Source organism: Bombus bifarius, unplaced genomic scaffold (assembly GCF_011952205.1).
Source record: "Bombus bifarius isolate JDL3187 unplaced genomic scaffold, Bbif_JDL3187 scf7180000008218, whole genome shotgun sequence".
NCBI lineage: Eukaryota > Metazoa > Arthropoda > Insecta > Hymenoptera > Apidae > Bombus > Bombus bifarius.
The window spans coordinates 1,027,233-1,054,603 of NW_022884519.1; the positions used below are offsets into that span (position 1 = coordinate 1,027,233).

The 27,371-nt window shown below is 31.9% G+C and overlaps 5 protein-coding genes and 1 long non-coding RNA gene across 12 annotated transcripts; 3 read left to right on the forward strand and 3 right to left on the reverse strand.

Moving 5' to 3' along the window:
* The first annotated feature begins 23 nt into the window (after nt 1-23).
* On the forward strand, nt 24-2,697 carry LOC117211176 (TBC1 domain family member 10A). Of its 2 annotated transcripts, none has more exons than XM_033454842.1 (5): nt 24-236; nt 923-1,049; nt 1,134-1,707; nt 1,772-2,041; nt 2,114-2,697. In XM_033454842.1, the coding sequence occupies exons 2-5, from the start codon at nt 940-942 to the stop codon at nt 2,225-2,227; spliced, it is 1,068 nt and encodes a 355-aa protein (XP_033310733.1). In that variant the 5' UTR covers nt 24-236; nt 923-939; the 3' UTR covers nt 2,228-2,697. The 2 variants fall into 2 exon arrangements, with proteins under 2 accessions (XP_033310733.1, XP_033310732.1); XM_033454841.1 differs by lacking the exon at nt 24-236 and adding an exon at nt 276-568.
* On the reverse strand, nt 2,372-4,109 carry LOC117211177. Its single transcript, XM_033454843.1, has 3 exons — nt 3,718-4,109; nt 3,322-3,591; nt 2,372-3,209 (listed from the first exon to the last, which is right to left on the reverse strand). Exons 1-3 carry the CDS (start codon nt 4,078-4,080, stop codon nt 2,937-2,939), a joined length of 906 nt encoding a protein of 301 aa, XP_033310734.1. The 5' UTR covers nt 4,081-4,109; the 3' UTR covers nt 2,372-2,936.
* On the forward strand, nt 3,469-9,237 carry LOC117211180. 5 transcript variants are annotated; one of them, XR_004488213.1, is made up of 6 exons: nt 3,469-3,605; nt 4,436-4,624; nt 4,891-4,929; nt 5,023-5,121; nt 5,215-5,363; nt 7,715-9,237. It is a non-coding gene; the product is annotated as an uncharacterized LOC117211180 (long non-coding RNA). The 5 variants fall into 5 exon arrangements; XR_004488212.1 differs by lacking the exon at nt 3,469-3,605 and having other exon boundaries at nt 4,465-4,583; nt 7,715-8,884; XR_004488215.1 differs by lacking the exons at nt 3,469-3,605; nt 4,891-4,929 and having other exon boundaries at nt 4,434-4,562; nt 7,715-8,884.
* Nucleotides 9,238-12,789: 3,552 nt separating this feature from the next.
* LOC117211111 (tyrosine-protein phosphatase 69D) lies at nt 12,790-21,201 on the reverse strand. Its single transcript, XM_033454705.1, has 10 exons — nt 21,111-21,201; nt 18,390-18,695; nt 17,686-18,273; nt 17,311-17,604; nt 16,223-17,230; nt 15,903-16,146; nt 14,800-15,811; nt 14,432-14,719; nt 13,753-14,181; nt 12,790-13,665 (listed from the first exon to the last, which is right to left on the reverse strand). Exons 1-10 carry the CDS (start codon nt 21,199-21,201, stop codon nt 13,585-13,587), a joined length of 4,341 nt encoding a protein of 1,446 aa, XP_033310596.1. The 3' UTR covers nt 12,790-13,584.
* Nucleotides 21,202-21,985: 784 nt separating this feature from the next.
* On the forward strand, nt 21,986-23,612 carry LOC117211114 (ER membrane protein complex subunit 3). The gene is made up of 4 exons (XM_033454708.1): nt 21,986-22,291; nt 22,393-22,649; nt 22,728-23,069; nt 23,139-23,612. The coding sequence occupies exons 1-4, from the start codon at nt 22,143-22,145 to the stop codon at nt 23,147-23,149; spliced, it is 759 nt and encodes a 252-aa protein (XP_033310599.1). The 5' UTR covers nt 21,986-22,142; the 3' UTR covers nt 23,150-23,612.
* LOC117211112 (nitrilase and fragile histidine triad fusion protein NitFhit) lies at nt 23,524-25,434 on the reverse strand. Of its 2 annotated transcripts, none has more exons than XM_033454706.1 (6): nt 25,038-25,434; nt 24,715-24,865; nt 24,479-24,634; nt 24,184-24,390; nt 23,900-24,112; nt 23,524-23,828 (listed from the first exon to the last, which is right to left on the reverse strand). In XM_033454706.1, the coding sequence occupies exons 1-6, from the start codon at nt 25,082-25,084 to the stop codon at nt 23,664-23,666; spliced, it is 939 nt and encodes a 312-aa protein (XP_033310597.1). In that variant the 5' UTR covers nt 25,085-25,434; the 3' UTR covers nt 23,524-23,663. The 2 variants fall into 2 exon arrangements, with proteins under 2 accessions (XP_033310597.1, XP_033310598.1); XM_033454707.1 differs by lacking the exon at nt 25,038-25,434 and adding an exon at nt 24,990-25,006.
* Between the last annotated feature and the right edge of the window lie 1,937 nt (nt 25,435-27,371).

The following is a 27,371-nucleotide window of genomic DNA, read 5'->3' on the forward strand; positions in this document are numbered from 1 at the left end:
ACTATTGGATAACAGTAAATGAATCAACGGAACTGTCCAATTAACGTAGAGTACCTGATAGTTCCATTTCGAGATAAAAATCTCCCCTACATTTTGTTGTAATATATCAATTAATTTAAATTCATATATTTATTATAATTGACGCGTGTGATAAAAGCAAAATATCGATACTCTAAAGCAATGCATAGTATATTCTTTTGGAATTTCATAAATCAGATTTTTGCGGATCATCGATGGTAAGTCTAATGTTAATTCACACGGTGTGCCCACTCATTGTTAATGTGATAATGTGAAAGTAAATAATGTGTGAATATGTATATAGTAACGCGCTTATGTTAGTTATCAAGTTGAGACAAGATACTTTGACACGTACAAATGATTGTAATTCGTTGCACGAACTTTTTGGGCGTTACAAAACAGTGCCTTATCGTGCGACATATGAAGTATTGATATCTTAAATTATGATCTTGTTATCATATTATTTATTCGAAATTTATTGGCATGTATCTGTCAACTGTCAATTATAAAACGCGTTCAGATATTCTCTTCTTTATTCCGTTTTAATGTTGTAAGTGAAACAAATTTGTAATCATAAAGTGCGCCGATTAACGTTTATTTTGTGTAAAAATGTTGTCAATGCAATCGAGATAGATATAAAATACAGAGTTTATAAAACGTCAGAATACTTGGTAACATGTTCATATTAAATTTGAAAATTGTTAGATCCTTCGTATGATTATTTTTTATTGTTATTTATTATTTTTAGAACTAAAATTTATATTGATATTAGTAAAAATATTTAAACGATGTCCAATATAATAAACAAAACTTTTTTGATCAAAATATTATTTTTCCAAGGAAGTAGTACAGTATATATATATATATATATATATATATATAAAAATTTTATATTTTATTCTAGACAATTAGAAAAATGCTATGGCGTCCTCAGGATCATATAATGGGGATGCAGAGACAGAGAGTGATAAGTTTGGTTCTAAAATTGATCGACATGGTTTCCTTCAAGATTCCAATTGTAGCTCTGACAGGTAATATAATAATTATATATTAATGTAACAGTTATGATGGTAAAATATACATTTTTATATTAATATTTATGTGTAAAATACTAGCCTTGTTAAACAAGGATTACCACCAGAGGTAATGCTTAGAAGGGAACGAAAATGGATACAGATGTTGAACAATTGGAGTTATTTCATGAATACAAATTACCGTAAAGTTAGAGAAAGATGTAGAAAGGGTATTCCACCTTCAGTAAGACTTCGTGCATGGCTAAATCTTTGCGGAGGTCAATTGCTAATGGATACAAACCCAAATTTATTTGAAGAGTTGGTGGAGCGATCTGGTGATCCAAAGTATATAGATGATATCAAAAAAGATCTTCATCGTCAATTTCCACATCATATAATGTTTATTGGAGAAGCTCCTGGACAGGAGGAACTGTTCAAAGTATTGAAAGCTTATTCTATTTTAAATAGTAAAGTTGGTTATTGTCAAGCTCAAGCACCTATTGCTGCATTTTTACTGATGCATATGCCAGCAGTACAAGCATTTTGGTGCCTTGTTGCAATATGTGACAAGTATTTAATTGGATATTATAGTCAAGGAATGGAAACATTATTACGCGATGGAGATATTTTATTTGCTCTTTTGAAAAGAGTGTCTCCCATTGCTTACAAACATTTGGTTAGTATTAATTAATTAAAATCCGCATGTAAATGAGAATTAATTATTGCCATTAATTTCTCAGAAAAAACAAAAGATGGAACCAATCTTATATATGACCGAATGGTTCTTATGTGTTTATACGCGAACACTGCCATGGGAAAGTATTCTACGAGTGTGGGATATGTTCCTTTGTGAAGGTGTTAAAATTATTTTTAAAGTTGGACTAGTTTTGTTAAAAGGCAGCTTAGGACGCACATCTCTTACTAAGCGCTGTCCGACAGTTTATGAAACGCTTCAAGTATTAAGAAATCCTCCTCAGGATATTATGGAAGAAGAAGCTTTAGTTTATCAGGTAGGATACTTGATTTTCGTGTCTCGTTTCTTGCAAACAAGTACATTTTGTTAAATAAATGCAATATCGCAGATTCGAAAATTAAATCTAACCGAAGAAGATTTCGAATACGAACATCAACGTCAAGTATTAAAACGGAAAGCTGCAGAGCAAGCATCTCTTTCCACTGCCAATCGGACAGACTGATTACAAAAGAATAGATAGCATGTAAAGTGAATAATGAGCTTACAGGTATTATTCCAAAGTGTGCCTTCCTTTATATACGTCATATTGTACAGGTCGTAAAATATAAGCAAGTATAGTTTTACAAGACATAGAAGTACATATAGAAAAGTTTGAAAAGTACCTAACTTCTTTATTATAAATTTAGATAGTTCTTGAATGTAATCACAGATACATATACATTCCCCAAATAGATCACAGAAAATAATTTATCCCTATTTTCTCTACCATAACTATGATTATAAAAATACACAATGCACAATACTTGTAGATGTTTCTAGTATCGTTTAATGTTGTATTATTTGGAGCATATCTCTAGTTGTACAATTTCATACAATTTTATTAATACATATTTATGTACAAAAAAGGAATTGTAAAACATTACATTTTTTAAGGAACAAAATTTAGAAATACTATATACTGTTATCAAATAAGAATTGTTTTGTTTAGCTCACTGTTGTTTTTGTTAAAATTTATCTAACTATAGTGACAAATGATGTAATTAAATAGATGTTATGAATATATTTTGACAAATTATCTAATTTTATTTCGGCCTTACATCAGCCTTATACATTTTAATCCAAGTTATAATCTATAAAATCGCTTACATTTCTTTTCCCTATGTTAATTATTCACCTAGGTATATACATTATTTATCTCGTTATATTATAAACTACCTGATAGTATTTACATGATGATCTCTAAATTTCTCCAACAAATTATAACGTTCAATAGCGTTCGTAACTATATTCGTTAGATAAAAGAAATCATCTTGAATACTTCGCGCTGGAAATATATCGAGTTGAGTAATCTTTGGCAAGAATAAAACACTCATCATGAATACAATTGCCATAGTGACAAAAGTACTTATGGCTACAAAAATAGGATTTGATAACTGCGTTTGAGTAGTTTGTGCAGCTTCCGTCTTGTCATATGCATGGGCAGGCTACAAAGAATGACAGGAACGTAATAATGAGAAGATTAAACTAATAATTTTCATTTCTTTTTTTCTAAATTAGACGAATTTTCTTCAATTTCAAATTAGAATATGTACTTACAATCGTTTTATAACCGCGATCTTTTTTAAATTCTGACATAAAAGTTTTTAGTGGAAAGAAGTAATATTGATAGAGAGGCTGCTTAATCGGAAATTCCACGTGAGTTTGTGTAATCTGAGGTACTTCGCCGGAAGAGAGTGCATTGGTTAATGAAGACAAACTGATCGTCGATCCCTTTTCTAATGCGCTTTTATACATGGCCGCCAATTCTGCCCTGGTAAATCCAAGTACTTCTGGATTTTTTACTTTGGTAACGATCGGAATGTGAGGCTGAAAAATCAAAGGTAATTTCTTAATAGCTCTTTTTGGAACTCTTTAGATATATAACAAATTATATGAAACAAAAATAATAAAATATTTATTTAAAATGTATGAATAAAAATGTCATTTATTTACCTCGTGATATTGTGAAAAACTTAAATCAGTTGGATGTAAATCAACCTTTTCATTAAGTATAGTATTATGATGTTGGAAGCTGTGGTTTTGGTATTTTTGTGTATTTCGTTGCGTATTCATATTAATCTTTTGAACCTGATAATTTTGTCGATCTTTGTTCATATAGATTACATTTTTATAGCCGTTATTTGACAACATCCTATCATAAATGTTAGTAGGGGAGGGAACATTGAATTCTTGAAGTTGGAACATCACCTTTTGAAGATATTCTCCGCTCGATTCACCGTTCATTCTAACGTTCCTAACAGAGTTTAAAACTACTAAAACAAGATAAATTAATTTCATCCTTTTCGATGTATTCATTTCACGTATAAATATATAACTTTTTTTTATTCTATATGAAACATATCTGTTGATTAACTATAGAAGTGTTTTTCTTTGTTAATCATTTTTCCATATTTTTATAGCGGGATGTTTTCAATTATCCATAAGATTTAATTAAAACGAAATAACATACATTTTTACCGGTATCACATTGGTTCTATAATAATTAACGATCTTCACGTTATTGCTGTAATATTAATTTTCTGCTTAGCGAGCTATGTCGCGTATCGTTGTACCTTATTATCGTAACTTCACTAGCAATTAATCGCCAGCGATTCGTTACTCTCTTGTGTTCATTGAATTTCCGATTACACAATGATTTTTCCTTTTTTAGGTTCACGCTCGTAATGGAAATACCATGTTACGGATGTGCGTAACAAACACTCGCGGTCAGTATGTTCGCAATTGTACTAGCAGGGATGGACTGCACGAATATCCTCGGCCAACTCGTTCCCCACCAGGTATTCGAGGAATTCATGATTGTACGTATCAGAACATCCATTAAGAGATGTACAAACTTGCTGTATGTTAAATGCATGTTTAAAGTTAACATTTTTTTTAGTGGGTTTCTGGTTATTGGGTTATGATCAGTTCTGCGATTACTGACGTAGTTTTAAGCAATGATTATATTTATAATCTTATTTCTAAGAAATATTAAAATATTTATAATTAACAATTTATATTACTTTTTATCTACTTTTTTAAAATATATACTTAGAAATATAATAGATAAAAGTTAATGAGATATCATTTTTACTAAATAATTCTTTTTAATTAATAAACTCATAGGTACAATTATCCAATTACCTACTACTACTACTATGCAAGGTAATAGAAAATCTTATCGGTGTAGAAATATAAAGATGATGTTTGAAATATGTTCATTTCTATTATACTGTTACGAAATTTTATTCTTTTAAGATTGCTGATTCCATAGACATGCGATAGAATATAGCGGATGTGCTCGAAACCACATACGTATTTGACGAATACCCCATGATCAAGTTTCCGAATACACATGTACGTAATACTTTGGAGATTTCAACGTGTGTTTGACAATATCATCTCATCGCTCGTTTCGTATTCTTATCGGTTTATCCATGTCTTGTGCAGAAATTGGGCAACACGAGTGATTATTAAATGACTCGTAAGAAAAATGGGAACAGTACAGTAAACCAGTTCAGAGGAAACAAGCGACAAGATTAAGTGCAATTGTGATCTGGTCTTTTGCTTTTTGACGCAAATCGTAGGATGGCATCAAGGTAAATAAAGTTAGATTATAATCGAAATGTTGTGCCAGAAAACTGGTTTTCTTTTGTTCTGCTAACTACATAAGATTGTTTCACTCCGTAGTTCGTTAAAAGGAAACTTGCATGGATGCCTGAACACAGGCAAAAGCGAGAATCGTATACATAATAGATATATATTTCCTCAGTTGTGGTAATACTTTTTGTTTTAAGCGAGAGGCAATCGGTATATCAGTATTAGTATTTTAATTGAGAAAGTTGTTTTAATATTTGATTTATTCTAAAAATGCCATATGAGATGGTAATAATGTATATGGAACAATATAATAATGGGATAGTAATTTCCTAGAAGATATAGTTTATAACATCCTGCTCGTATAAAATCTATGTCGTGATTATAATTGTCATTAGTTTATTATGCAAATCATAGTGTAAGTTCTCGATGTAGACCGTGTACAATAAACGATGAAGGAATTGCGGTTCACTGAGTGGACCCGCGAGGAGCCGTTAGATGGTAACCAATGATTTTCTTTAATTATATTCGTCCACCGTAATTACTCGTCTAGATTACAATACTGATATTTCCCACTTTCTACATTATATACTTTTTGTTACAAAATTAAATTGCTCTAATTTCTTATAATGATAAATATTGATAATATTACAATAAAAACGATTAAATAGTTATGTATACCAATACTAATGATGTTTGTAGCTTAAAATTTACATAGCGGTACATTAACTCGTGGAATTGAAAATTACTAGATCCGCGAATAGATAGAAAATAATAATCAAATATTATATATGCATACATTCGGAATGGAATTTTGTGAATCTATAAATTACACGAAGGAATTTATATAAAAGTAGTTTTAGATTTTCGTTGGACGAATGTTAAAAGAATGTACCGTAATGTTTCGTGTCCTGTTATGTTAGTAAAAGAAGGGGGAGGAAAGGAAAACGAAAATTGCTCGTATAGTTCGTTATTGTATCATGTATTTCCTTTCACATCGAGTGCACCGTTACCGATATCGCTTTACAATTTTTTTTTCTTTTCATACAAAAAGATGATTCGATAATCAGCGCCGCTACATCGTTTTTGTGGTTCGTCTATTATCGGCGAACGATCAATTGTCGTTACACGTATTTCATAGATATAATATATATAATATATATATATATCTTTATCTTTAGCATAACCTCCCTCTTATAAAGTGAATATCATACAAAATCTAAGGCTATACGTAATTTAACTTTTAATCCTCCATTACATACGAACATAATGCTCTAATACAATTGAATTTCAATTTTATTTCTCTTACACGGTTTCATTTACAAAAAAAAAAAGATTCTACTTATTATGGGTTAACGAACCGGATTGGAGACGACGGTGGTAGGCCCTCTTTTTAGAGCGTTTACATTTTTCTTTACGAAATATACGAAGCACAGAAACTGTTCTTTTCTTGTGAATTAGACCTGGTGCAGACGAGCCATTGCGATGTTATTGCGATTACGCAGTAGTGTACAAAGTTACTGTTGCGATTCAATTATGTATATATATTTTCAATAATGCAATGCACATAAGTGTGCGTTCCCGCTATTAATTTTTTCATTTCTAACGTTGGCTGTAGTCAGCATCCATGCGAGGAACTGTGGATACGAATGCCGTCCATAGTCGGCACGTATGTAATAAACCATACTAACGCCGATTATAGTAATGATTTATTCGGTAACAATTGTGTTACGTTCTGTAGTTATTGTTTTGATTCTGTTCGGAAGAATTCGGAAGCAATCCATTAATGGTATATATATGTTAATTTCTTCAATGTTGAAAGTTACAGTTTTATTTAACTCTTTTTTTCTATGCAAATATTAATGCAAATGAATATTCGCGGCGCACGTTCCTCTACTATAGAAGAACAATATTCGCAGTTATATGGATTGTAAAGACAGGGTTAAAAATATAATGTTACTGAGAATCGCACATAGAGTTACCGCTACGAAATCTCAACAATATTGAGTAGCTTATTTGCACGTGGTCTTACACCCGTCAATTATAGACGGAATGTCGATTGCCGCTAAATCGACTTGAACTTTGTCACGTAGTTTGTTCACGTGCGCGCGCACTTACGGTTACTACGCGCATCAGTTCCGGCTGTTCAGCACCGTTCGATATTTAACACGAAAATTTAAAGAGCCGTTCGTGTATTATAATTTCTGATATTTGACGGTGAACTTAACGTGGTTAGTTAAAAATATGCCTTAAAAGGATACGTTATATACAGAACGAAAGAATACCGTTACAAAAGATTAGTGCCCAAGTTGATTGAAAGTGATACTCGATAAAGATTTACGTTTTTTTTCAGAATCACGATATACGATCCTATGATGAAAGACTATTCTTTGAAAAGATCTGGTTTCGGCTCGTTCGCACATTGAATTCAGATCACGAATTGAGTAATTAATAATTTGCATTCATTTTTGAGAATTGTTTGTGCGATTATTATAAACAACGATGGAGATTATATCGCTAGTAATTTCGCTAAAAATAGGCCGAGATAGGCTTTTTCTCTTTCTTTTCTTGCTTCTATCCTTATCGTTTAAATTGAGTATCGGTATACAAAAAGTTGTAAATGTAATTTTATAGTAAGCTTCGATTAACATAAAGAAAGACGTACATATTGAATGTACATTACAGATCGCTCTTAGAATTAATTGCTAGTCGTGTAAGTAGATGAACATAAATGTACGCTATACTGTATACTAAAAATGAAACAACGACGATTCATAGCACATCTTTACGTACACAATTCGAGCGGAAACTTATATATATGTATTTGTACATGGCAGCACGATATTTTTAAACGAACGTCGCAAGTATACTTATCCTTAATTATCAGAATCCTCTACTTGACAGTACAGTCATTGAATAAATAAAAATTACAGAGTTCGATATAAGCTACGCATCGGAGAAAATCAAATTTAACAATATATTTATACATGTCGCTAATCAATTAAATCGTGTAAAATATTTTATTGCTATGTTTACAGAATAAGCAGTACCTCGTTAAAATCTCGACGCAAAGGTTGTAACGATAATACCTAATTATAAAGAATACTTTTGATAATACTTTTTTGTATTATCTGTCTACGATATTTCCTCCGCCATTAAGATTTTATAACGAGAGAAAATAATCGGAAATATAAAACGAAGTATACATATATAGGGTAATGTATCTTGATCCATTAATGAATACGTATTGGACAAAATCATTAATTCGACATATGTATATTTTTTAAATACCCTATATATATAAGCTTAATACTCAGATGTAACGTCTTTTTGCTTCGAGTATTACATAGTTTCGAAAAAATCACTACGCAGTTTTTGTAATTTCAGCAGCTATTTACAATGAAAGATTATTCCATACACATCGTGTCGGACCATTGGCTGTAAGATACCGATATTTTTACATCATGCCAATATTTGAGCGCAAGTTGAACCGATGCTACATCGAATGATTGTATAAAAAAAAGAAAAAAGATCAGTAACATTTTAATTGTCAGATTACTTTCATCTTAACAGCGAATATTAAAAAAATTTCAAATATGTATATCCGTATCAAATGTAAAATGTCGTCGGAAGTTCATTGAAGAATTAGATAAAAGTAACTCGAAATTACAAGTTATAAAAGTACAAGATTGATGCTATAGAAACTAATTTCTATTGCCAGTTATACAAAAAGGATTGTGATTCATCACATCTTAAACTCATCAGTCGCATAGAATATCACAGGAACGTTAGTAGGTGCCATTGGATTTATGTATATCAAATAGATAGTACATTGCTCGTGCACGTATTAAGAAAGTATAAAGATGTATAGAAAAAGAACAAATCTTAAAGTTATCCTGTTTCAATTTAAAATCCAAAGTCTGTTAGTATACCCTTGTTACTAAGGCAATAATTCGCCGCTACATTGCATATTTAAGAAGCTTTCTCAATGTACTTTAGTGAATCGTCAAACACAAGCAATGAATAAATCACAATGAAGAAATGAAGTATAAGCATAGAAAATGCCCTTGACAATTATCTTACTTGGTATCATTGCAAATTTCAATTTATGTATCAAAATCGTAAAAAAGCTTTTGCTTCAAGCACTTTGATCTCCAAGCAAAATAGTTTTTCTTATTGTGCTTTGTAAAAGTCTTCTCCCTTCCTTTTAATTGTAATAAGCTTGTGCTGCCACAACTGACATCTGTGCTGTAATAGCAACAGAAAAATTTCAAATTTGTTTGCATCGAATCAAAGGTATTTCCTTCAAAGAAGTAAACTCCTTTGGTAAACGATTTTATTTTAATTCCAATATTTTAAAGATATTTGTCAAATGCAGCACAATCATATTCACAATATACCATACTTCACTGCTATGGCAATAGCACAATGTACAAAGATCTACGCTAGCTGATTCGAGTACTATTACTTAACACAGTTATTTCATTCGGATAATAGAGTGAATTCATCATGAATGGCATCTTTAACGCGTAAGTTGACACATAGTTGGTCAATCACCTTTGTCTGGACACAGGAGAATATTTAATATATATCCTACATGAATTATATATTATCCACAAAAAAGACCGCCGTCTCCTCTTTTTCTTACACGTACTGCCTAATCATACCAACAAACCTCACGCACACGTTCCTATAGGGCACGGTGTATCATTAATCGCGTTACATGTTCCTAGCCAATTACATAGAGCCATTTACTTCGAGATGAATTAAAGTTAATATCAGATCGATAACCAATTTAACTCCAATCGACCGCATCTAGTTTGATTTAAATAAAGAACTAATGTATCAACACACAGCCTGATGTAATTAATAATGCGCGTCATTATCAAGATATACCTTTTGAGAGAAAATGGCAAGCTGTGCAGCTGCCGTTAACTTTAACTTATATCTAAGGTATATCTGTATTATAATACATTGCATTTTTCTTATGCGCATTTTACAAAATAAGAAGTTAAAAGATTGTAATACACTTGCTATTTGGCCAAAACATATCCTTTTTTTTTCTTATTGGACTGTATCAGTATCTTTGTTATGATAAAAATAAAAAATTGTATACATTAATTTACAACAATGCTTTTAATGCTTCTAATTCATACACTGGCTGTAAAAATGTCGATGTTTTTTTTTACACATGAGGTGAAAATATGTAATAAGAACATACATGTAACTAATTACGAAATTGTCATTACAATTTTGCAATTACATATTGTATCAAATATTAACAATGTTATTACTGTTATTACTGTCCTAAATTACGCATTTTCGCGTGCACGTAAAGTGCGTTTCAGTTTTATGCAATAAAAGTTGAAAACAACCGCTAATTCTGCACAAAATTCTTATTAAATAATAGAAACGCAATTAATCATTATATATATATTATATATATGTATAATATATATAATATAATATAATATATATATATATATCGCATATCTTATAAATATCCTATAAATAAATGAACATTACTTATTTTCTCACTGATATTAACGTAATATAAATTAAAAGAGATATATTCATTACAAGTGAGACGCTGTGCTTGTAAATTTTACATTAAAAAATATCAAAAGTCCATGAGATTATATTTTTACATGCATATTGTGCGTGTCGATTTGCCTTTAAAAAAAATCTTTCCATTATATTTCAATATAAAAATCATTCTAGACTACAGCTACTATACAAAATGTTTAAGAATTTCCACCATACAATATTCCTTTGCACTGACCAAAAAAGGCATGCATAAAATCTATGCAAATTAAGGAGTATTGAGTTGTCAAACAAAATAAAAGTTCTCATAAAATTATAATGAAGGTTAGAAAAGTGTAAATATTCAGGTAGTGTAAAAATCCCATCATTTATAAAGTATATACAAACTATTGATGTAAACATGTATATAAATAATACATACAAAATAGTACAGAATATCTTTAAATATTTTATATCTTAGAAATGTCCAATACGATGCCTAATCAAATGATTTGTAATCAATTAATTACACAAAACTCACGAGAAAAAGACAAATATCATTAACGATGTTACATTGTGTAAAAAATGGGACTAGGTGGAAATTCGTAGGCACTTTGCACCTTCGTAAATACTCCTATGCATTAGTCTGTCTGAGTATAAAAACAAATACGTCACACTGTTTGTCAATGCAATAAAGCAACAGTAGTGATAGTAGCGATTCTAATTCCAGGCTGAAAATAATCGTCTCTTAGATCTCTATCAATTACAACATAATCGAAGCGCAAACTAGCAACTAATTGCTTCTCAGTTAATGAGTAGGTTATACACACATATACATCGATTAGGGACGTGCATTGTATGCACGCGAATGGAATGAAACTGACACGAAGGAAAGGAAAGAAAAATAAATCCTGCCGATCGATGCGATGTAAATCAAGAATTTAAAATGTGATTGTCCCCTGCCATAAATGAATGGCTTAGCAGCGCACGTGTCGGAGTTAAAAACTTGACTAGAAAAGAACGAGCGTGCGAAGAAATAACATATATAGTGCATAATTCCGCAATTTTTTCACTTCAATGATTCCATTTTTTTTCTTTCCTTATTTATAGTAATCTCATCGACCTGTTTTTATATTTAGCATTATCCACTGTGAGGTAGAACACTAGCGGCTATAGGTAGTTCCTGTTATTAATATAAAAATTCAATTTTATTCTGGTATAATGTCTTTCCGATGATTTTATTTTTTAATTAATTATGAATTAAGAGGACCCTCCTAGATTAGGTTCGTTTCACAGTCATTCAAGTAATTTAATTAGTAAATTTTCTTTTAAAAACTACCTATGTCTTTAGTATTCTCAAGTAAAAACCTAACTCCTATTGTGCCGCGTAAGCCCTCCAATTATGCGTAACACTTCGTCGGTGACTTACAAAGCACATTTGCGGACATGCCACACACATAGATATATTCCTAATTATTTCATGTATGAAAAAGTAAAAAATGATTCTTCTCCTCGTGTTACAATTCACAGCAATTTTGCATGCCGTTCTTCGCGAATTTTGAACTGAATAAGAAGATCAGTCTTTATTTAGAAGAAAAATTAGCGTACGCACGTTTTATATTGTATATGACTCCTATGTTACAAATAATCCTGCACTAATAAACACACAGTGCGTGCGTAGTATCATTAATAATCGTAAATCGTAAGGAAGATCAAATTAGTGTTTGATCTTTCCTTGTCATCGAACGGTAGATTAACAATGCATGCCAGCAAAAACGTTTGGAAGAATACAACCCAGTTCTTAATTCAGCTTTAATCCATATAAACTATGCCATCTATATGTGATCGTGTATGAAAAGGAATATACACATATCTATAATATAACGCGCTAAAAAAACATAAAAGTTATGTTTAAGATATACATAGAAGTTTTTTATTTTTCGTGAAACATAATTTTAATGTTGCAATGTATTTTACATTTCACATTGAGCTTGAACATTCTAACGGTATAAACGCACGATCAAATATTAGATTGGTAAGTTATATGGTCCACTTGTCAGAATATTCGTACGTCTTATAAATATGCTTAGTTCTTTCATAAGTCCACCAAATAGTCGTATTTGTTAATAAAAACGCACTTACTTTGTTGCATCAATGCTTTCCTCGTATCCCATTTTCAATCACAAAAATGTTAACTGTTACACTATTTCAGGTTTTTCTTTCTAGATTCCATCAATAAAAATAAATTATTGAGATTGATTCACAACGTTGTCAAGAACGTGATACCACGAGCGTTTTCACTGTATTACACTTTTTAACGATTAACCAATAATTGGTTAATTTTATTTCTGTATCGTATCAAACGAATCGTATGTTTAGTTTAATCCTATGAATTTTTCAATGTGAAATGTTTACTGCTTACTTCTTGTAGTACGAATAAATGTCTAATACACATAATTCGATAGTCTGTGCATAAAATATGAAAATTGTCAAAGATCGATAGTTGCTTATGCTTATGCATATTTCAGTCTAACTTCATGATGTATTTGTTTCACCAATATATTAGTAATTTCTTTGGTTGGCCCAATATACGTTTCTTTGAGCATTCGTACATTTTCAAACATTTTTTGTACGTGAATTGTCTTTATGCACATATTCACCGAACATTACCGAGATGTTCCATTGTTACATTCCATGGTATTAAGAAGCTGGTTCGTCGTCGGCCAAATTATGAAGATCTGAATAATTCACGATAGCACGATGTAGAAATTCGTATTGTGCCTGAAAATGTCAATATATGCATTAATATAAAATATTTCTTATATATTAAAACAAATAATTCTTTAATATTAAATTCAAATTACGTACAAAAGTGCTAATCATGCCGTGTCTTTGCGATCGTAACTTCTTCGTCGTTGTAAATATATCTACGCGTTTTTCAGTCCTTAGTTGTTGAACCAATATACTAAGAGCGACGAACATAGAACTCCTATCGGATCCATAACTGCAGTGTACGACTAGCGAGCCGCTTGATTCTGTGTCATTCGTAAGTGTTTGGTTTACGAGTTCAATGAGACCACGAGTTACTTCAGGTACTTCTCCCTCTACTGTTGGCCACCCATGATATTGGTATTGTGTTACAACAACGCTTTCGTCAGTTTTAGTGTTAGAAACACAGAATTCACGGCGAGTGTAATATGGACAGCTCTCGCTTTGAATATATCTAACTCTTATGTGATCGTATGCTGCATCGTCATCAGGCCAATAACGTGGACATTTTCGTGGACCCTCATTTAACTGAAATAAATGTTTATATTATAATCTGTATAATATTTTAAAAGGGCATATCTGGCATATGACTTTATGCAATATAATATATGTACTTATGAAAGAAGTTGGAGACACAACAATATTTTTCGTCCAACTGTATTTATTATGTATAAAATATGAGTTGCGTACCACGTACGATATTTACGCAAGGACTTTAAAGCTTTTAAACATTTATAAAAACTTACAACAATTAGAAAAAAGAAAAAAGAGTGCTTACATCGGATAACATTACTATCGTAGAGATGCATTGTTCTGAAATCATTCGCCAGAAGTCTGCTATCGTAGTGTCCAACGGATCTTGGGTGATAACAAACGACTCGGAATTGTCATAGCCTTCAATAAATGATGCATTTATATACGTTGAATGTTCTCTACCTGGAACGGGCGTAAGAATTACTCGATTTCTGTCATATGGTATTATTAATTCACTTCTATTCTTGCTTTTATTTTCTTCTCCTCCACCAACAGAAAATGATTTTCTGTCTTCTAATACAGAATTGATTTTCTACAAGTAACAAAAGCAAAATAAATAACTTTTATCAACTAATATAATTTTGTCATGTAAATCCAAGTTTTTTTACTTACATCATACTCTTCCTCCATTCTACATTTTTCTTTACCGTTATCTCGTTGTCTTAATCTTGTAACTGTAGTTTTAAGCTGAGATGCTGGAATTTCCGTATCCCCGTATTGTGCCATTTCCATTAACGCACGATAAGTGAAAATATACTGTTTTAACGATTGCACTAAAAAGTTTCTTTGATGTCTTAGATCACATACTGTATTGAAAATCGAAACTTGACCTTCTTCTGCAAGTTGTTGCAGCAAAGAATCTAATGCGACCAATGTTCCTGTTCGTCCGACACCTGCACTGCAATGTACCAATATCGGCCCCTTTTCCAGCGAATAAGCTTCATTCACTCTTTTGATAAACCTCAGTATCGCATGAGGATGTTCTGGTGCCATAAAGTCTTTCCAAACTAAGAAATGATACTGAACGATGGTGCGTGCATCTCGTTCTCCTAATCGTGTCATTTTTAATTCACGAACAACGTAATCTGAGTAAGCTCTTTCTCGAACATGTTCAACAGTAATGTCGCCAAAATTTTTAGTTTCACCTTTGTCTGGCCAGTATTTTGCGCATTTCGTTTTTGAGTATTCTTCGAGATTTGTTAACATAAGTATTAGCTCAAGATGTTGTTCCCAAATCATTCTCCAATAATCGCAAACGGTATTTTCCATTGGACCTTGAGCGCATATAAATTTTTTACGTTCTTTGTATCCTAACACAAAGTTCGCATTTATGTAATCAGATCCGCAAATTCCATCCATTTGTGCAAGTCTTACTCTAGTCTGATCGTAACACTTTATATCTGGATAACGATTTTTGTATAGATTTTCACGTGCCTCCGAAGCTCTTGTTGTACGATCTGTGAACCTATCTGGTAGCAATTCGAATTCGTGTTGAAAACCATAATCAGAATCCCGATGCCGTTCGAGATATGCCTGGAGCAGTTCACCTTTAGGAATGGGAGGCATGTCTGGAGGGCTTGCTGCTACCAATTGATGTCTACCTCTAAGACTCCTGCATAAATGCCTATCAAGATAAAAATATTTATTAAATTTTAAGCTCATATTTTTTTCTAGCAAAAATATATAATGGCTATAATTATAAGATATTCTTTTACCTGAAACTATTTCTCAAAGTTATTATTTCTTCTCCTCTCTGTTGAGCACGCTTTGTATATCTGTGCAATACACAAAGTGCAATGAGAAGAATGATGATGATCAGTATAAGAGCAATAGAAATTTGCAGAATTACGCTGAGTGTAGTCACTTCCACTGACACTACGGCTACGGGATCTAACCCTCCATAAAGAGGATTAAAGTAATTACTATAGGCTGGTAAAAGCTGGTCTTGATTTCCAAATACTATAAGAAAGTATATTATTATAAATCATTTTAAGTGTAAATTACATAAGCTTATTTATACATATATTAGTCATACCAATAACTTCGATAAAACCCGTGTAGTTTGAGTTTTCATCTAAGAAACCATCTTGTGCGGTAAATGATGGTAGTTCAGAAGATCCATCATTACCCTTTGTTTTCTGGGTAGCCATATTTTCTCTTTTTCTTCTTTCCACAGTCTCTGTATGATTATTGTCTATTAGATTTGCAATGGTTGTTTCGATCTTTTGAGTAGTAGGTGACGATGTTGTTGGAGCGGGAGTTGTAGTCCACGTTACTGACGTTGTAGTAGTGGCAGGTGTTGTATTAAGTGCTGAGATGGTTGTTGAAACTTCGGGAACAAAATGTAATACTGGTGGAGCGGCTTTTGGCCTAAGTCCAATACATTTGTTGCACATACTACTACTGTTGAATGATTCGCCATCGCCAAGAAAGATCTCGGGTATCAATCGATCACTATCGAATGTTTCGGCAACGTAAGCACCACCGGAAGGTGAATTATGGGCATATTGATAGGAATACACATTAATTTCTTCAGGCGGTGGTAAATCAGTGACGCTCTTTCGTGGTGCTAATTTTACTAAATAAACTCTATAACAACATATAGGACCATTTCTTTCTGTGATACGCGGAAGATATAACTTAAACAATTGTTTACCCTGATTCTCGATTTTTCGCCACGATCGCATGTTTAAGCTATCTCTATCTGGTATGGTAATTGGCGTGGTACAGTTACCGACAGCATCCTTTCCTGGTGTACGAGATCTAGTTACACCGTTCACACGAACCGTGTAATTCGTATTAGCCGGTATTTGATTAAAATGCGTGCTATTTTTTTTAACACTCCAATTCTGTGGTCCCCAAGTATCGATATCTAAACGACCCATACCATTTTTAAATCTGGCGATGCCGATTAATTGTATATTATAACGAGTAATAACGCCGTTAGATTTCTCTGGATGATCCCATGTAATAGAGATAAAACTGGAGCTACTTATATTATCGAATCGACAATTAACAGATAAATTCTGAGGAGGACTGGCCACTAAAATTAAGATTATATGATTAATTTTAAATTTCTAAAGTTTAGAAAATACAGAGTTTGCAAATTCAATAATATCTTACCTCCATCTAAAGTAGTACCATTCACTTCAATGCTCCAGTTTCCACATTCCTTTGTATATTCACTACACGCGGCAATTTTAAACTTATACGTTGTATCGGGATCAAGATCGACAAATGCGTAGACGGTAAATGGTTGCGCTGGATATACTGCTTCTCTTTTCTGATCTCCATGTGTAACCATTAAATTATAATAATGAACGTGTTCTTTTAAATCTGGTGGCGGTACTGTCCATCCTATTGTAATAGAATTTTCAGTGACTCCGTTAACGGAAACTTTTGGCACAAATATAGGATCTGTAATAAATTGAATTGATCTATTATTTCGTAATTCGGGAAACGAAGATACACGATCAGGATTATTCCTTATTTCAATACCTTTTTCAAGCGTAGTAATCCAACGTGGATCAAGTCGTACGTGTGATGTACCCACGGTATTTGTAGCGCTAATTCCAATCTGATACGCCGTACCACTTTCAAAACCTCTTAAAACATAACTCGAATTACCACCTCCAATTTGTTTAGAATAATATTGATATTGATTAGTTCCGTTTTTCATATGTTGGATAACATATTCTTTAATCGGTTCGTTGCCATCATTTACAGTCCAGTTTAAGAATATACTTCCAGCACCAACAGCTTTCATAAAGTCGATGCTCACTTTCGGTACATCAATCACAAAGAGATGTCTATAAGCGCTAATTTCGCCGCTGTAATCGCGTGCTTTGCAAATATACGTTCCGTTATCTTTCCGAGTTAAGCTCTCAAATTCTAAAGTCAGTAGAGTGAGAGTTTCGTTTATTTGCGTGATAGTGGTGAAATCCTTCCAGTGGTCGGTACTTTCTGAATCATTCCCTTTTAACCAAGTAAATTGAGATAATGGATAACCATGCATGAGGCATGTCAAGTTAGCTGATTCCATCACTTTTGCCCTAATATCTTCCCCAGCTGTTATTCTACCTGGTTCTAGAATGAAAATAATTTGTGATTACGAATATGAACGATAGTATATAAACATAAATTTTGCAAATTATATTTTATATTAATAAATAAATTATAGCTAATTAATAATTGATATTTACCAATAACTCTAATATGAACATCCTTTTTTAACAATTCTCCATCTACAGTTTGCGCCATACACTTATAATCTCCTGTATCATTTCTACTAGCCTGTTTAATATCCAAACGTCCTCCAGAATCAAAATCTTTAATAGTGGTGAGATTCTTTCCATTGCTGGTCCACCATATTTGACCAGGTACATTGAGTTTACATATAAGTGATGGAGTACTACCAGCCTCAATACCTTCTAAGTCTTGAGATGCTGTAATTTCTAACACTGCTGGATTCTCATTTTTTGACTCAGTGGTTTCTATTTTTTCAACAGCTGCACAGGGATATATAAAGATATAAGTATGTTTCTATTGTATATCTAATATTAATCTAATACATCAATATAGTCAAATGAAAATATGTGAAATTAACATGATATTTTTGCTAACTTAAACATAATAGTAATAAACAAAGGTAAATTGACATGCTAACTAATAACATTCATATTATTTGAAAAACTGCAATTGTGTCTAATTAAAGAACTTTTAGTAAAGTAGTATATGAACGAACCAAGTAATTGGCTAATTAATTCATTAAAATCATAATAGCGGAGTCATACAAACAGACCAAGTTTTGCCTTAATAGCTCAAATTATCAAAGATCCGAAGTATATCTTACTAAAACTTTTGTTACGATGTTTTATGAGCCTTGAGATTAAATAATATATTCTACTAAACCTTCTGATATACACAAACATAGAAAATGTAAATATTGAGCGTAAAATTTTAATAAAATAAGAATAAGTTATCAATTGATCAAAACTATTCCTGATTTATGTTTGTTGTTTTGTAAATAAGCAATTAGGATGTTTTTATTTTGTACATGATAATGACTATGATTATGTAAACTGTTCATTTTATAATCTGGAATAACATGAATTTCAAATAATGTTATCTTATATTGCGTTCTAATCTTTTTTGTGCTAAGTGTAAGACTGTGTAAGTGTATGTGCATATATATATGTCGCGCATGTTCTTCATTTTATGAATTCAACGGTTATTATCGATATGGCATCAGTAACTCAATAATGGCGTTTTCTCATGTTAAGTGTCTTTAGATTATATTCCATATTACGCGATTAGATTACGAATATTATGCGACGAAATATAATCGTTGTATTGAAAACAAACAAATAAAACAAAATGTTTTTAATTTTTATTTAAATCAAAGTTAAATGTTAGTTAAATGTAAGGTTAAACTATAGTTAAATGTTCAAAGTGTTTAACCTATAATTACCCTTCCGATTATGTATGAAATAACACCTTACATGGTTTTTGATTTTTTGCAGCTTCACTTGTTTCGATTTTTATAAAATCGTTTTCATACCAAATCGAAGTTATTCTCCGCGAAAAATGTAACTTGATATTATAAGAGGATGTTATGTATAAACTATAAACACAACAGTATCATTTAGGTATTTAATATACCACATTGAAACGGCTTGACAATTAGGAAATAATTGCAGAAAAGAATTTCCACAGCATATATTTTAAGAAGATGGAAGGTTTGATAGCTATTTTGTAAGTAATATTTCTTTTATTACTTAATAAGCGAATTGTTTATTACTAGAATTATTGATGATTAAAATATAAAGCTTGTACCAAAGAAATCAAAATGAGAATTATATGAAGAAATATATAATGCAAGAGAAGGAACAAGTCTCTATCCAAATATTTTTCAAAAAATCACTAAAATCTCAAAAGATAAATTGTCATAAATTTATCAAATTTCTATGAAAAATTACGTACAATGTTGGTCGTTTTGATCATTCTGGTAATTCCATTAATAAATAAATTATCATATTCAAGAGTAAATGTAAGATCTATAATCACGATTGCGGTTTGCGCATATGTAATCATTTTACGACTTCAATTCCGTGCTATTGAAATATTTTTATTTACTCCAATAGTATATATGTAACATGTAACAAGGTGGTTAAATGAAATAGGAATCGATCGAGCGATAACATACCGCTGATTATACCGTAAGTAAATTTCAATTGTAGCATAAACATTTTAATATACAAATTAAATAAATAAATTAATATCCTTTAATTTTAATTCTAATTTATAAAAAAAAGAATAGAATGCAAATAAATTATATGTCTCTATTAATAAATTCATATCTTTTAATGTATAAATCTTTCAAAGCTGAACACATTCGATTCTACAATTTCGAAGTATGCGTGTACACAATATTTTATGTATTTTCACGAGTATTATGCATCTTTCAGTAATCAATGTATCACGAGAATTGAATCTTCCAGCATAAACACGGCTCACATAACAGAAAAGATAAAAGGCAAGAGTGTATCGAATGATAAATAATTGAAACGATCAAGATACGCCAATGACATTCGATATCTTTTTATGTTGTTAATCAATCGTGCATGACGGTATGCAATTTTATGCACGCCTGTACAACCAACAATTCATTTAACATGGCTTAAAATCATTGCCATGATATTTGTTCAGGATACAAATATTAAAAACTATTTGTTACGAAGGATAACAATCGTGAGGATTACGATGACAGCGGTGCATCATGCATCCGCTAAATAGTAGATACACTGCTCATAAATGTTCGTCATTGTATCCTCTCGTGGACGATCGACGAGAATAGCGGAAGAAGCTGTCGTCGCGTTGAAATCGTTCGCGAGTCAGTTTGTTAAATAATTTCTACAACTTACCAGATTCGTCAAGGCCGGCAACGGTAAGTACGAAAAAGCAGAGTATCATCAAAGGGATACTCGACATCGGTAGGCCACTTCGGGGAAACATGGCGTCGTGACAACCGGGCGTGAGCGTTGTATCCCTGGCCCTTTTCCCACTTCCTGCCACCTTCTTATACGTTCTCGATTCCTTTCACAATCCCATGACGCGAGGTTAGTATCGCCTGTCCATTTGAATCACAATCCAATTCACTATTTCATATCACGCTTCGCACTTACGTGCGACGCACTTTTCGAGAGAGAGATGTTCAGACACACTTTGCAAATCTCACCCCGTAATAGCGCTGGCGAAACTGAATCACATTATACGAATGTAATGTAGGTGTCCCGACGAACATCACGCCGCCAAATGCGAGCGATTGACACTGCCCTCCGTCGGGATTCTGCTCCACTTTCCAGGCTTACACGTCGATAACGAAGTTGATTCTTCCAAGAGCGGGAAATTGCATCGAATATAACTTATTATACTAAGTACTTACATATTGTTCTGCTCTTCTTTTATTGTTATCAGCGAAATATAGTTTTGTATTATTAATTACAAAAGTGAGAATTGAGTTTTTAATGTACTATTCAGAGATAAAATTTTAGAATATCAGTAAAATGCATACATAAATACAAATACGCGAGTGGATAATAAGCACTTTTATATGTTACAAGTATTTATATATGTAGAATTAATGTATTCTAACTTTTTCATGGACATTAAAAATTTATTTCTTATATGTTCATAATGTATACGTAATCCTGAAGGAATTTTATTTAATTTAGTTGCTTTATATGCTGCAAAAAATACATTAAATACACTTTATTATCGGTGAGGTATGAATCATTATTTCTATATCGTGTCGTCTAGGGGGCTCCTGCTATGTATAACTGGCAACTGGTATTAACATGCACATATTCTTGCCTTTGTAAAATGTTCTTCAATCTATTTAGTTTTCTTACTTTTCTTCTTTCTTCCGCGTAAATTTCGGTGTAGCGACAAGTGGTATGGCTGAGTTGATTTTAGATCCAAACATTCGAGGATGGGTGTTCTTACCTATCGTTGTGATTACGTTTCTCGTAGGCATTATTCGACATTATGTTTCGATATTACTTGCCTCACAGAAAAAGGTTGAGCTTCATCAAGTACAAGACAGGTGATTACGTGAATCTATAAATTGTATATGTGAATATATAAATATAGTGTATTTCCAACCTGTCGAAACATTTCATTATTATATACTTTGATGTTTTCTAGTCAAGTGATGATACGCTCTAGGCTGCTAAGAGAAAATGGTCAATATATTCCAAAAATGGCATTTATTAGCAGAAGGCATTTCTTTAATAATGAAGAGACAGGATATTTTAAAACACAAAAACGTGCCCCAGTATCGCAGAACCCAATGACAGATCCTAATATGATGACAGATATGTTAAAGGGAAATGTAACTAATGTTTTACCAATGGTATTAATAGGTGGCTGGATTAACTGGATGTTTTCTGGCTTTGTAACAAGTACGTTCAAAGGGTTATACGTATGATCTAGAGCATAAATTCAGTCTTTTCAAATTAACAGTAATAATTATATTTTAGCTAAAGTACCATTTCCTTTGACATTACGTTTCAAACCAATGTTGCAACGTGGTATAGAATTAGCTACACTTGATGCTGCATGGGTTTCATCTGCATCTTGGTATTTCCTTAATGTGTTTGGATTACGTTCCATTTATACACTTGTCCTTGGAGAAAGCAATGCTGCTGATACCTCCAGACTTTTACAGGATCAAGTATCAGGTGCTGCAATGTCTATGCCACCAGATCCAAAAGCTGCTTTCAAATCAGAATGGGAAGCATTGGAAATATATGAACATAATTGGGCGCTGCAAGGAGTTGAAGCAGATCTTATAGGATCCCAAAGAATAGATACAAGTGAAGGTATGTGGATATGACTAATGATAAATTTTATATTAGCCTCTTATTTTAATAATACTTTGTATCTTATAGGTAGCAAATAATAAATATTACATCTATATCCATAGATATAGCATGTGCCATTTTTGGATAAATAATTGAAGTTTTAATAAAATTACTAAATGAATTAATAACTTGAATTATCATAATAAATGATGTATAATTTATTGCATTCTTTATAACATTCTACAAAATATTATTTTACATTTTATTAGAATATCTGCATTACAATTTCTTAGTAGTTTGTTATACTTTCAGTTTCATATGTACAAAAATTGTCCACAATTACAATTGTAGCAATATATTTTCACCTACTTTACATCTTTACGGTACAAATATTTATAAGTTAATATTTATAAGTTATATTAGACAGTATGTACAATACAATTCATCATAATAAATGTTTGTTTTATATATGTATATTAAGAAAATATAATGTTTATTACATTTCAATCCCTAGTTACTTTACATAAAATATCGGGCTTAGCACGAGCATTTGCTCCTTTCCTTTCTTTTTGCTAATTATGTAGATATATACGCATATATACATCATTTAAATTAAAGATTACAGGGTTCTATTTTAGGATATACATCTGTTCGACGATGATTTTCGCACGGCATATTTTGCCGAATTTGTTTTAATAAGTTTAAATCAATTTCTGCTAAAACCATATCAGTTTTTTCACTACACTGCGCTACTATAGTTCCCCATGGATCAATAATCTGACAAAATTTTATACATATAGCATCATATTTAATGTAATAAAACTAGCATAAACTATAAAATTATTTACCATTGCATGACCCCAGCTCACTCTCTTTTTGTTATGTGTACCAGTTTGAGCTGCAGCTATAACATAACATTGTGTTTCTATAGCCCTTGCACGCAATAATACCTCCCAATGAGCAGCACCTGTTTGATATGTAAATGCTGATGGATATGTGAGAATTTCTGCTCCCATATTTCTTAATGAAAGAGATAATTCGGGAAAACGCATATCATAACACTAATATTACTGTTAAGTAAATACAATTTCTTAGACTTGAAGAACAAGATTATAAAATTTAGAAAGGATACAATACTGAGGCCTAATTTACCAGCTGGTGTTGATATAGGTGGTTCAATCTTTTGCCCTGCTAAGACATAATCTGATTCCATCAATCTCACGCCAGTAGTTTTATTGTCCATATCAAATAAATGGATTTTACGATAAATACTGGCTATTTCCCCTTCACTGTTTATTACAACATGTGTATTACTTATACGATTTTTATCGTCATTTAACTATAGATATGTAATTAGAATATATGGATTAATAAAAAACAATTGTAATATTTTTTTTGTAAAGAAATAAAAAGAAATTTAAGCTTACTGCTTCATGTAATCCACCTAACGATAACCAAATTTTATTTGCTTTAGCAATTTCTTTGTAGCTTGATATTATTGATCCATTCAAAGGTTGAGCCATGGCTATTATATCTTTTTTATTATCGGCTAAATAATCACAGGCTTCAGGAAAGAAAGCAATCTATCAAAGTATTGTAAAAATTTATGTAAATATAAATAATATTAAAAAAATGAAATTAAAGTTTTATTATATGTGCTTACACAAGCTGTCCTAGATTTAGCCCTCTCAGCTAGTTCTCGTACAGTTTGCAAATTTTTTTCTTTATCATTTGTTGATGTCATTTGACATACTGCAACTAATGGGTGTGCCATAGTACTAAATTTAGCGATAAGATGTCCTAAAAACTGTTTTCTAAAAGATCAAGTTATAAGATGATTAAAAATAAGCGATAAGAAAGTTCTTTGTGTTTTATGTTTGGATCAATATAAAATTTTTTATAGACAAAGTTAAGTTACATTTACTACAAATAACTTACTAGATACACTTATACATTTTCTTATTACATTTTCTTTCCAATTATTACCTGTGATATTTAATAATAGAAAAACTGCTTAGAAAATGCATGCTCATCGCTTATTTACGTTACACGACATAGGAACATTTAATAATACAGAAATGTCGATGCTGAAATGGGATACATTAATAGATATATACTAATAATTATATATTTTATAATGACGTTTTGTTTAAAGAAGAAAATAATTTCTATAAATCATAAAATATGCTTATATAAGAATTATACATATATAACAAGTTTTTACAAATTTATAAAATAAATTATCAAAATTTTATAGGTTAACGAAAAGTAAGTATTGAATGTCGCGCACTCGAATTGTGCTCGCGTAGTCATGAGCCATCTACCGGCTACTGCAGACCCTCTGAAACAAAGTTTCAATCAGTTTGAATTCTGTGACTGCTGTGTTATGTTTAATTTGTAATCGTGTTAATACTTAAAAAAAAAGTTTTGGTGCATGTTTATAACGTTGGTGTTTGATATTTATGCTTCATGCCAATATAGTGCGGTATAAAAGTAACAATAATAGTGGTAAAGTACTTTTATGAATATGATAAAAATCGTCCTCGAAATCAATGGATTGTGGAATGTGTAGTAAACGTGAATTTGTAATGAAATAAACTTCTATCGGTGAGTCAATTTTATTTTTTTATGTCATCGTTCATATAATTTTTAGAATTACTAGCTCCATATATATACTGATAAGATCCTTTATCAACAAAGAGGTATTAATAGTGCAATTGAGTTTTTGAAGGTTACGGATTATTGTATATTCAACAAATGTCTAATATTCTAATTTCCCTAATGATGTATCATAAACTTAAATTCACGTGACTACAATTGCAATTTTAGTGAAGATTGTGTTGATTATTAAGGTAACCTATTTTTGTTAAACTCTTTTTATATTATGCCGATTTTTATGTTAAATTTCTTTCGAATGGCTGGATGTTCTGCTTTTTATGGAGGATGGTGCTTGTATTTTGTCACTCACCTTTATATGTTGCTGAATTGTTTAAAATTCCCGCTTCGTGATGTGCTCCTACATGCATATATTCATCCATACTATCATTAAGCACGCCAATTCTAATTACAATTATGTTTTTCGAACATATTGTAGCGTAATATAACGTATCCTCGCGAAGAATATTTATTCTCATATGTAGGGATTTTTCATACATGCTATATAATCTACACCTACATGATACCTTTGGTAAAGATACAAATTCTCGTGCAGACGTTTAGAACTTCACGTGATCCTTCCTGTGGCGCATGTTACTTCCGGTAAAGTACTTCACGATGGACGGGAGTTGCCCAAAAAGACAGCCTATGAAATTTTCGACCTCAATTAGACAATAATATCTTTGAACAACATAAATATTTAACTGTTACGGCTTGAGCACGGCGCGAATTAACACTATTGTGCAATATTCTGAATTATCAATACGACTTTTGCAGTCGCGTGAACAGACATTGACAGACGCTTGATATAATTCAAACAATTAAAACGAAATTTTTCTCTAATGTACATATATGTATACAGTATCTCTTGCTAAAATATCCTGATAATTATGAATTAAAGAATATAAGAGTTTTTTTTAAAGGGCTTTTTACTCTAAGATTAAAAGTATAAAGTTCTATATTTGAACTTTCGACCGTTCGTGGGGAGACGCGATCTCGAAGAAGCGCGCCAACGGGGGTCGTAAATTCTCGTTACAATTTGAATAATTGGCGCCACGAATCGTTCCATCCCTTATTTCGGTTAAGATAATAAGGGTGGTTGAATAAATATACCGCTGATATTAACAGGTCAATATATATTTCCAAAGATCCAACAACTTCAAAGTGGTACAATGTTGCATATGTGGAATGCCAAACTACGAATGAATACGACCTGAGACTCGTTTTATGTTGGCGACTGTGATGATGTATCTTCTGTCGATTGACTGTCTTCGACTTGGAAATTCTGCTGACTGACTTCTGACTCCTTCTATTCCTCAAACTGTGTTTTATCTCCAGCTGGTTTTAACTGACTATTCGCTCTTATGTTATTATGGAGGAAAGCTCGGTAAGCGTGTGCTCTTTGAACGAAGAACGCGGATTCGTTGTTTACACTTTTCGTCAGGAAAGTGAGGATAACGATCCGCAATGTCCATTGGTTATGACCCACGTTAATGAATGCAGATAGAAGGAGGAAGCTTCCTACCAACGTGGATCGTGAGTGATCTTGTTCATGGGAAACACCAGCTTTTCCGTTAGACAATATTCGTTTTTCGCGTTAGGTAACTACCCGCTTCCTCCGTGATTTTTACCTAAACCTAACAAATAACACCTAACCTAACAACA